Raw genomic sequence first — 11,748 nt, 5'->3', positions numbered from 1 at the left:
ATGCTGAACAGGTGGACACTATATAGACATGCTGAACAGGTGGACACTATATAGACATGCTGAACAGGTGGACACTATATAGACATGCTGAACAGGTGGACACTATATAGACATGCTGAACAGGTGGACACTATAGTCATGCTGAACAGGTGGACACTATATAGACATGCTGAACAGGTGGACACTATATAGTCATGCTGAACAGGTGGACACTATATAGACATGCTGAACAGGTGGACACTATAGTCATGCTGAACAGGTGGACACTATATAGACATGCTGAACAGGTGGACACTATAGTCATGCTGAACAGGTGGACACTATATAGACATGCTGAACAGGTGGACACTATATAGTCATGCTGAACAGGTGGACACTATAGTCATGCTGAACAGGTGGACACTATAGACATGCTGAACAGGTGGACACTATATAGACATGCTGAACAGGTGGACACTATAGTCATGCTGAACAGGTGGACACTATATAGACATGCTGAACAGGTGGACACTATAGTCATGCTGAACAGGTGGACACTATAGTCATGCTGAACAGGTGGACACTATAGTCATGCTGAACAGGTGGACACTATAGTCATGCTGAACAGGTGGACACTATATAGACATGCTGAACAGGTGGACACTATAGTCATGCTGAACAGGTGGACACTATATAGACATGCTGAACAGGTGGACACTATAGTCATGCTGAACAGGTGGACACTATATAGTCATGCTGAACAGGTGGACACTATATAGTCATGTTGAACAGGTGGACACTATAGTCATGCTGAACAGGTGGACACTATATAGACATGCTGAACAGGTGGACACTATATAGTCATGCTGAACAGGTGGACACTATAGACATGCTGAACAGGTGGACACTATAGACATGCTGAACAGGTGGACACTATATAGTCATGCTGAACAGGTGGACACTATATAGTCATGCTGAACAGGTGGACACTATAGTCATGCTGAACAGGTGGACACTATATAGACATGCTGAACAGGTGGACACTATATAGTCATGCTGAACAGGTGGACACTATAGTCATGCTGAACAGGTGGACACTATATAGACATGCTGAACAGGTGGACACTATATAGACATGCTGAACAGGTGGACACTATATAGACATGCTGAACAGGTGGACACTATATAGTCATGCTGAACAGGTGGACACTATAGTCATGCTGAACAGGTGGACACTATATAGTCATGCTGAACAGGTGGACACTATATAGACATGCTGAACAGGTGGACACTATATAGTCATGCTGAACAGGTGGACACTATAGTCATGCTGAACAGGTGGACACTATAGTCATGCTGAACAGGTGGACACTATAGACATGCTGAACAGGTGGACACTATAGTCATGTTGAACAGGTGGACACTATATAGTCATGCTGAACAGGTGGACACTATATAGACATGCTGAACAGGTGGACACTATATAGACATGCTGAACAGGTGGACACTATATAGACATGCTGAACAGGTGGACACTATATAGACATGCTGAACAGGTGGACACTATATAGACATGCTGAACAGGTGGACACTATAGTCATGTTGAACAGGTGGACACTATATAGTCATGCTGAACAGGTGGACACTATATAGACATGCTGAACAGGTGGACACTATATAGACATGCTGAACAGGTGGACACTATATAGACATGCTGAACAGGTGGACACTATATAGTCATGCTGAACAGGTGGACACTATATAGTCATGCTGAACAGGTGGACACTATATAGTCATGTTGAACAGGTGGACACTATATAGTCATGCTGAACAGGTGGACACTATATAGACATGCTGAACAGGTGGACACTATATAGACATGCTGAACAGGTGGACACTATATAGTCATGCTGAACAGGTGGACACTATATAGTCATGCTGAACAGGTGGACACTATAGTCATGCTGAACAGGTGGACACTATATAGTCATGCTGAACAGGTGGACACTATAGTCATGCTGAACAGGTGGACACTATAGTCATGCTGAACAGGTGGACACCTGACTACTGCTGACTAGCCATCCATGTACCTTCAACATTCATGAGTTAGATTTTTTTTTAAGTCAAAATGTCCACATTCACCATACAAAAAGTTCTCTTTATTACATTTTTGTTTGGAGTTAACATGCGTATGCAATGGAACTTGCTTTGGTCGTGTATTTAATATATTGATCAATTTATTTATTAATATTTCCTTAATGTGTCAATCCATTAATTTGTGCTTCTAAAATAAATACGTTGTTTGGTTGTGGAACGTTCTGTGATGGCACTTTCACCAGCAGAGGTCCTCATCGAGCCCTGATTTGAAAAGCTTCGAGTAATGAACCTTTTCCCGATACAATTGGGGTGAAAGCTTTGCTGCTTCAAGAAAGCTTCACTTTGTCGTCACTACAGGAAACACCCAGGACCTAGTACTGAACCCCTCCCCCCATCTTCACCTGTATGTGCACTATGACACTTTAACTCTGCACAACACTGTGCCACTTTATACACACCATACAATCACAAAATCAGTTTAATTTGTACTGCCAATTAAACGCATTTACGTATATACATATATTTATATGGTTTATACTTTTTATTTATCTGCCTCCTGTTGGTTTTATCCTTAATTCCAAAAAAAACGGTCCATGACCCTGCAGGTTCTGGGGTCTCATTTATAAAGCGCGCAAAGGTTGTGATCTATAAAAAACAAACTTGACGGGAAAATGTGAGGCGATTCAGAACCAGTTTCTCAAAGCACTTCATGACAATAGCGGTTAGTGCAACTGGGCGAAAGTCATTCAGACATTTGGCAGCTGAGTGCTTAGGCACTGGTATGATGGAAACCTGTGCCAGTCGTCCAGCGCATGCTCCCAGAACACGTCCCGGTATGCCGTCCGGACCAGCTGCCTTGTGTGCCTCCACTCTGCTAAACTCTGAATAGATGTCTGTTGTTAAGAGTGAACGTGAACTGTGAGCAGTAGAAGAGTCAGCGGTTGAGGTGAAATGTCCTCAGCCTTGATCGAAACGAACAAAAAAGTGATTGAGTTCGTCTGGTAGGAAGGCACTGCTGGTTGGTTGAGATCGAGGTGTCGGTTTGTGATGGTCTGGATGCCGTTTCACATGCGTCTGGGCTCAGAGTTGTGGAAGTGCTCTTCTATGTGGATTTTGTATGTATGTCTGGCTCCTGATGCCTCTTTTCAGGTTGGCCCTGGCTCTGTTGTAGTCCTCTGCTTTGCCAGATTTAAGAGCAGCATCTCTTTCTTTCAACAGGAGACGGAATTCAGAGATCATGCACGGCTTCTGATTAGGAAAGAATTTCACGTGTTTGATGGTAGTGACGTTCTCCAGGAACATGTTAATATGGTCCAAAACAGATGATGTGGCCTGTGAGGCAAACATGTTCCTGTCAGAAGGAACTGTTCCTGTCAACTGTTGCTGTAGAGAAGATTTAATAATATCACACAGAATAGAAGTCACTGATATAGATATCATACCTCAAAGTGATGACATCACAGACCATTACCTCATAATGTACACACTACCTATAGAACAGACTAACTGTGTCTCACCACGTTATCGACTCGGTAGAACCATTATTCTGACCACCAAAGACAGATTCACAAATAACCTGCCTGATCTGTCTGGACTTCTTAATGTACCCTCAAACACAAACCACCTAGATGTAATGACTAACAGCATAGACGCTATATTCACTAGCACATTAGACACTGTTGCCCCAGTCAGATTACAGAAGGTTAGAGATAAAACATCTGCCCCGGGGTATAATAGTCATACTCACACCCTCAAGAGAGAGACCCGTAACCTTGAGTGAAAATGGAGAAAAACTAAATTAGAGGTTATTATAACTGTGTATAAGGACAGTATGTCCAGCTATAGACAGGCTGTAAAAGCTGCTAGGGCTCTGAGCACCTGAGCAAACTCATAGGAAATAACCAGAACAACCCCAGGGTTTTATTTACCACAGTGACTAGTTTAACAAAAACCCAGAGATCTGAACACACGTCCATCACAGTTCAGTAGTGAGGACTTTATGAGATTATTAAGTATCTGTTAGTATCTAAGTAACTATTATTAAGTATTAGGAATACAATAGGTGATGTTTAACATGTGAGAGCATCTCATGACTCAGTCTCACCTAAAGCTCTACACACACAACTACAGCGCTTTACAAGTACAGGACAGGAAGAGTTAGATAAACTTAAAGCACTGCGACCCCTGAGCTCCACGTTTCTGTAAAAATCATGACTTTACATTCCTTAATCCGCTGGTGTGATGTTATCCGGAGCAGCAGTTCATCCATTTTGTTTGTGAGAGTTATGGGAGAGATGGTTGATGTGGGTTTAGCCGTAGCCTAGCGCTAAAGCCGTTTCGCTTCTCCCTCCTTTGTTTACGGTCTCGCTGCCGGCCGAGCTGAATCAGGGAGTCCAAAGTTTGTTGAAAGTCGCTCGATGTAGTTGTGACTGATGTCTAGTAACGTTTGTTAGCTGTATGAGACGTGTGTAAGCCTGGTCTGGGTGAAGAAACCTGCAGTTTGTGGAGAAATTACTACCAAATCACAACATTTGGAGAGACGCTGGGCCTCGCGTTGTGAACGTGCCGCCATCTTGAATTAACAAAAGATGAAGAATGTTGGTGTGTGTGTGTGTGTGTGTGTGTGTGTGTGTGAGATGGAGAATGTTGGTGTGTGTGTGTGTGTGTGTGTTTGTGTGTGAGATGGAGAATGTTGGTGTGTGTGTGTGTGTGTGTGTGTTTGTGTGATGGAGAATGTTGGTGTGCGTGAGACGGAGAATGTCGGTGTGTGTGTGTGTGTGTGTTTGTGTGATGGAGAATGTTGGTGTGTGTGTTTGTGTGATGGAGAATGTTGGTGTGTGTGTGTTTGTACGTGTGTGTGTTTGTGTGATGGAGAATGTTGGTGTGTGTGTTTGTGTGATGGAGAATGTTGGTGTGTGTGTTTGTGTGATGGAGAATGTTGGTGTGTGTGTTTGTGTGATGGAGAATGTTGGTGTGTGTGTTTGTGTGATGGAGAATGTGTGTGTGTGTTTGTACGTGTGTGTTTGTGTGATGGAGAATGTTGGTGTGTGTGTTTGTACGTGTGTGTTTGTGTGATGGAGAATGTTGGTGTGTGTGTTTGTGTGATGGAGAATGTTGGTGTGTGTGTTTGTACGTGTGTGTGTTTGTGTGATGGAGAATGTTGGTGTGTGTGTTTGTGTGATGGAGAATGTTGGTGTGTGTGTTTGTACGTGTGTGTGTTTGTGTGATGGAGAATGTTGGTGTGTGTGTGTTTGTGTGAGACGGAGGATGTTGGTGTGTGTGTGTTTGTGTGTGTGTGTATACGTGTGTGTGTGTACGTGTGTGTGTGTGTGTGAGTATGTGTGTGTATGTGTACGTGTGTATATGTGTGTGTGTGTATGTGTGTGTATGTGTGTGTGTACGTGTGTGTGTGTGTACGTGTGTGTGTGTATGTGTGTATATGTGTGTGTGATGGAGGATGTTGGTGTGTGTGTGTGTGTGTGTGTGTGTGTACGTGTGTGTGTGTGTGTGTACGTGTGTGTGTGTTTGTGTGTGTGATGGAGGATGTTGGTGTGTGTGTGTGTATGTGTGTGTGTGTACGTGTACGTGTGTGTGTGTACGTGTATGTGTGTGTGTGTACGTGTGTGTGTGTACGTGTGTGTGTACGTGTACGTGTGTGTGTGTACGTGTATGTGTGTGTGTGTACGTGTGTGTGTGTGTGTACGTGTGTGTGTGTGTGTACGTGTGTGTGTACGTGTGTGTACGTGTGTGTGTGTACGTGTGTGTGTGTACGTGCGTGTGTGTACGTGTACGTGTGTGTGTGTACGTGCGTGTGTGTACGTGTACGTGTGTGTGTGTACGTGCGTGTGTGTACGTGCGTGTGTACGTGTGTGTGTGTACGTGCGTGTGTGTACGTGCGTGTGTGTACGTGTGTGTGTGTACGTGCGTGTGTGTACGTGCGTGTGTGTACGTGTGTGTGTGTACGTGCGTGTGTGTACGTGCGTGTGTGTACACGTGCGTGTGTGTACGTGCGTGTGTGTACGTGTACGTGTGTGTGTGTACGTGCGTGTGTGTACGTGCGTGTGTGTGCGTGTGTGTACGTGTACGTGCGTGTGTGTACGTGTACGTGCGTGTGTGTACGTGTGTGTGTGTGTACGTGTGTGTGTACGTGTGTGTACGTGTGTGTGTGTGTACGTGTACGTGTGTGTGTGTGTACGTGCGTGTGTGTACGTGTGTGTGTGTGTACGTGCGTGTGTGTGTGTACATGTGTGTGTACGTGTGTGTACGTGTGTGTGTGTGTACGTGTACGTGTGTGTGTGTGTACGTGCGTGTGTGTACGTGTGTGTGTGTGTACGTGCGTGTGTGTGTGTACGTGTGTGTGTACGTGTGTGTACGTGTGTGTGTGTGTACGTGTACGTGTGTGTGTGTGTACGTGCGTGTGTGTACGTGTGTGTGTGTGTAAGTAATAATGAAGTACACGACTGAAAGTTGGACTAAAACCCCAATGAGACTTTTAATCATCAGCCCATTGTTTATTTCCAAGCTGTGTGTTTGTGGTGAGTTTACAAGAACACAGTCCTGTTACACAGAACCACCTGTAGCTCCAGTCTGAACAGTCAGAGATGGACAGAAGAGATCTTCTGCATGTATATCATACACACACTATGTACACACACACACACACACACTATGTACACACACACACACACACCTTACCCTTATACTGACCATGAAAGAACACAAGTATGAGTAGAACCTGGTATGTGAGCAGTAATAAGTCCAGTTTGTCACAGTCCCACATGTCAGGATGTGAACGCTCATCAGTGCATCAGAACATCTTCACATTAACATCTGATCCTGTATCAGCTGCAGGTTTCCACTTCCCCTTCCCTCCTGGTGGGAGGATCATTGTGAGAAACTCCACTACAATCACAACACCTCCAGGAGCAGTGATTAGGTCCTTCAGTGTATACAAAGAAAAAAGTAGTCTATCTGTCGTTCATCTCCACCAGGTTTGGTCTCAGCAGGCTGTGTGTTTATTCCAAATAAAAATAAAGACCTGTAAAGGAAACAAAGGAAACGGAGTTATCCATCAGCACATTTCAGCCAGTGAGCACTGTGATTAAACCCACAGCAAAATGCTCAGAATTATGACCGATTTAATTTAAAGCTTGCACACAAATTTAAGCCATGAAACATTATTTCTATTTGTTCTAATTCAAAGACAAATCAAGATTCACGTGTTAATCTGTGGCGGCATATTTATGGAAGGAAACTAATCAGTTCAGCTACAGCAGTGTTGTTGGTTGTGTGAGACACAATCAGAAAGTGAGTCTATTGTTGGTCACATGGTGGTGCCAATACTTTCTGCAGCAGAATTGGTGCACAAGAGTAAACAGGTTTTTAAGTGTACTGAGAGAGAACTCTGCCTCCTGCTGGTTGAATGTGGTACTAGAATTCTCTGATTTTTACTTAGAGCAGGTGTTGGTGCACATCAAATATAAATGTAGATAAAGTATTTAAAAATGGTTGTGCTTCATCATCATCATCATCATCATCATCATCATGTTTACATATTTAAAACACGCCCCCCTTTTATTATCACATTCAATTAAAGGTTCAATTGTAAAACAAACATGAGCCTAAAAATATGTTTTAATTTGATCAAGTGCACATTTTAAAACGTATCCTAAAGTGATATTTTAACTCATTTTTGTTTTCATTAAAACTTTATCCATGTAAAAAAAAACTTTTACAAAGAGATTAGAAAGCAATTCTCTTATATAATAATATGTGAAACATTATATCCTGAATTCTAATGGTTTCTTTTCTTATTTCTAATTTCCTCACTCTATCCATTTTCTGGTCCTGCTACGTCTGAGAGTCCGTCTCCTGTGTGCTGGTGTCCCGCCCTGATTCTCTGATTGACAGATTCTTCTCCTCTTCTGGATCATAGAAATAGAATTTCCGTAGATACCCGATGACCGGTCTGAAAGAGAACAACAAAGCATGACAAATCTTATCTGTGTATCACATGAGACAGATCACAGCAATGTGTTAGTTTATTGATATATGTTAGTATACGATATGGTGGGTGTGTGTGTGTGTGTGTGTGTGTGTGTGTGTGTGTGTGTGTGTGTGTGTGTGTGTGTGTATGTGTGTGTGTGTGTGTACGTGGGCAGTGGGAGCTCCTGTATATGGTCTATGCGGACGAGTTGTCTGATGCAGAAGCGACAGAGGTGCTGCAGAGACTTCACACTGCTGAACCGTGACACTGGGTACAGGAGCTGCACCGGGGTGGGGGGAAGACCTGGGGAACAGACAAGTACTGACGTAAAACATTGGGTAGTGATAATAATAATAACAATAATAACAATAACAATAATAATAATAATGACAATAATAATAATAACAACAACAACAACAACAATAATAATAATAATAATAATAATAATAATAATAATGACAATAATAATAATAATAATAATAATAATTATAATAATAATAATAATAATATAAATAATAATAATAATAATATAAATAATAATAATAATATAAATAATAATAATAATAATGAGACACACACAGCAGGTGGTCTACATAAACAGCTGTAACCTGTGGTCTTATCTGTTCATACGTTGTTTAGACAGCTGTGAGTCAGTGTGTGTGAGTCTGATCTACTGAAGATTGGACAACATGGCATGATGATGTCACTTTCTATCAGTAGGTGACTTTGGCAACATATTTGTAGTAGTGAGAACTTGGTCCAGATTTTAGTCTTTATGTCCTTTAGACCAATCAGTGTGCTAAAGTAACCAGATTCTACAGGCTACAGCAGACACCCTGCTAGAGTAAAGGTAGAACAGATGGGTGAAACCTGGTGGTGCAGTGAAGAACAGCTGTGAGAGAGAGGTGGATGATGGGGAACAGCTGTGAGAGAGAGGTGGATGATGTGGAACAGCTGTGAGAGAGAGGTGGATGATGGGGAACAGCTGTGAGAGAGAGGTGGATGATGGGGAACAGCTGTGAGAGAGAGGTGGATGATGGGGAACAGCTGTGAGAGAGAGGTGGATGATGGGGAACAGCTGTGAGAGAGAGGTGGATGATGGGGAACAGCTGTGAGAGAGAGGTGGATGATGGGGAACAGGTGATGAGAGAGAGGTGGATGATGTGGAACAGGTGATGAGAGAGAGGTGGATGATGGGGAACAGGTGATGAGAGAGAGGTGGATGATGGGGAACAGGTGATGAGAGAGAGGTGGATGATGGGGAACAGGTGATGAGAGAGAGGTGGATGATGGGGAACAGGTGATGAGAGAGAGGTGGATGATGTGGAACAGGTGATGAGAGAGAGGTGGATGATGTGGAACAGGTGATGAGAGAGAGGTGGATGATGTGGAACAGGTGATGAGAGAGAGGTGGATGATGTGGAACAGGTGATGAGAGAGAGGTGGATGATGTGGAACAGGTGATGAGAGAGAGGTGGATGATGATGACCTCACCTGGAACTCGTGAGCGCAGGAAGTACAGGAATCGTCCATTTTTAGAGTGCATGATGGCTCGCTCAATAAACTCCACCACTGAGTGACAACGATCCTCAAATTTAGGGTGACACCAAAGACTGAATGTCCCTGTGTACACACACACACACACACACACACACACACACACACACACACACAGACACACACACACAGACACACACACCACAGACACACACACACACAGACACACACACACAGACACACACACACAGACACACACAGACACACACAGACAGACACACACACAGACAGACACACACACACAGACACACACACACAGACACACACAGACACACACAGACAGACACACACACAGACAGACACACACACAGACAGACACACACACAGACAGACACACACAGACACACACACAGACAGACACACACACAGACAGACACACACACAGACAGACACACACAGACACACACACAGACACACACACAGACACACACACAGACACACACACAGACAGACACACACACAGACAGACACACACACAGACACACAGACAGACACACACACACAGACAGACAGACACACACACACACACAGACACACACACAGACACACACACACACACACACAGACACACACACAGACACACACACACAGACAGACACACAGACAGACACACAGACACACAGACAGACACACACACACAGACACACACACACACACACACACACAGACAGACACACACACACACACACACACACAGACACACACAGACACACACACACACACACACAGACAGACACACACACACACACACACACACACAGACACACACAGACACACACACACACAGACAGACACACACACACAGACAGACACACACACACAGACAGACACACACACACACACACACAGACAGACACACACACACACACACACAGACAGACACACACACACACACACACACACAGACACACACACACACACACACACACAGACACACACAGACACACACACACACAGACACACACACCCCTTCAGCTGTGTTTGCCATATTATTGCATGTTACATGTAAGAGTAAAGCAGGAGAAGAGGAACACTTAACGCTGACACAGTAAAATGTTGAAGCTGTAACTTTTCTAACAGGAACAAATGTTTTCTGCAGAATTGAAACACTTCCTCTTTTTTAAGCCTCTTCACCACTTCCTGTTCCTACACACACTTCCAGCAAACTACACAGATGTTGTCATGCTGTAAGTAGGACAGAGACAGTGCTGTGTGTGTGTGTGTGTGTGTGTGTGTGTGTGTGTGTGTGTGTGTGTGTGTGTGTTGTGGTTATGTGCTAAAAGGATGATACATACACACACACGCATGTAGAATTCAAATGATTTCTGAGTGAAACCGGATGCGTGGGACAGAAGTGTGTGTACCTCTGTGGTGCTCCATACGGGTGTGGTGTGTGTGTGTGTGTGTGTGTGTGTGTGTGTGTGTGTACCTCTGTGGTGCTCCATACAGGTGTGTGTGTGTGTGTGGGGGGGGGGGGGGGGGGGGGACAGACGTGTGTGTACCTCTGTAGTGCTCCATACGGGTGTGTGTGTGTGTGTGTGTACCTCTGTAGTGCTCCATACGGGTGTGTGTGTGTGTGTGTGTGTGTGTGTGTACCTCTGTAGTGCTCCATACAGGTGTGTGTGTGTGTGTGTGTGTGTGTACCTCTGTAGTGCTCCATACTGGTGTGTGTGTGTGTGTGTGTGTGTGTACCTCTGTAGTGCTCCATACGGGTGTGTGTGTGTGTGTGTGTGTGTGTGTGTGTGTGTGTGTGTACCTCTGTAGTGCTCCATACAGGTGTGTGTGTGTGTGTGTGTGTGTGTGTGTGTCGCTCTGTAGTGCTCCATACAGGTGTGTGTGTGTGTGTGTGTGTGTGTGTGTACCTCTGTAGTGCTCCATACAGGTGTGTGTGTGTGTGTGTGTGTGTGTGTGTGTGTGTGTGTAACTCTGTAGAGCTCCATACAGGTGTGTGTGTGTGTGTGTGTGTGTGTGTACCTCTGTAGTGCTCCATACAGGTGTGTGTGTGTGTGTGTGTGTGTGTGTGTGTGTGTGTACCTCTGTAGTGCTCAAAACGTGTGTGTGTGTGTGTGTGTGTGTGTGTGTGTGTGTGTGTGTGTACCTCTGTAGTGCTCCATACGGGTGTGTGTGTG

General features: G+C 44.3%; 1 protein-coding gene and 1 long non-coding RNA gene across 5 annotated transcripts in view; one reads left to right on the top strand and one right to left on the bottom strand.

The window, feature by feature from the left end:
• Nucleotides 1-6,543: 6,543 nt before the first annotated feature.
• The window catches only part of LOC113642476 (suppressor of cytokine signaling 7-like), a 9,222-nt gene continuing 4,017 nt past the window's right edge, over nt 6,544-11,748 (bottom strand). For 3 of the 4 annotated variants that reach the window (XM_027146010.2, XM_047808059.1, XM_047808060.1), the window contains 4 exons: nt 9,557-9,685; nt 8,230-8,365; nt 7,906-8,044; nt 6,544-7,114 (listed from right to left, as the gene is read on the bottom strand). In XM_027146010.2, the coding sequence (XP_027001811.2) occupies nt 7,927-8,044; nt 8,230-8,365; nt 9,557-9,685 (383 nt within the window). In that variant the 3' untranslated portion in view covers nt 6,544-7,114; nt 7,906-7,926. Of the gene's footprint in view, nt 7,115-7,905; nt 8,045-8,229; nt 8,366-9,556; nt 9,686-11,748 lie in introns of those variants that run through there. The other variant, XR_007139401.1, reaches the window with a different exon arrangement.
• Nucleotides 8,923-9,746, top strand: LOC125140157. The gene is made up of 3 exons (XR_007139402.1): nt 8,923-8,998; nt 9,217-9,394; nt 9,523-9,746. It is a non-coding gene; the product is annotated as an uncharacterized LOC125140157 (long non-coding RNA).

The sequence above is a fragment of the Tachysurus fulvidraco genome, chromosome 24 (assembly GCF_022655615.1).
Source record: "Tachysurus fulvidraco isolate hzauxx_2018 chromosome 24, HZAU_PFXX_2.0, whole genome shotgun sequence".
NCBI classification, from domain to species: Eukaryota; Metazoa; Chordata; class Actinopteri; order Siluriformes; family Bagridae; genus Tachysurus; species Tachysurus fulvidraco.
The sequence above is the reverse complement of the archived record's forward strand: the minus strand, read 5'-3'. Positions and strand labels throughout refer to the sequence as shown.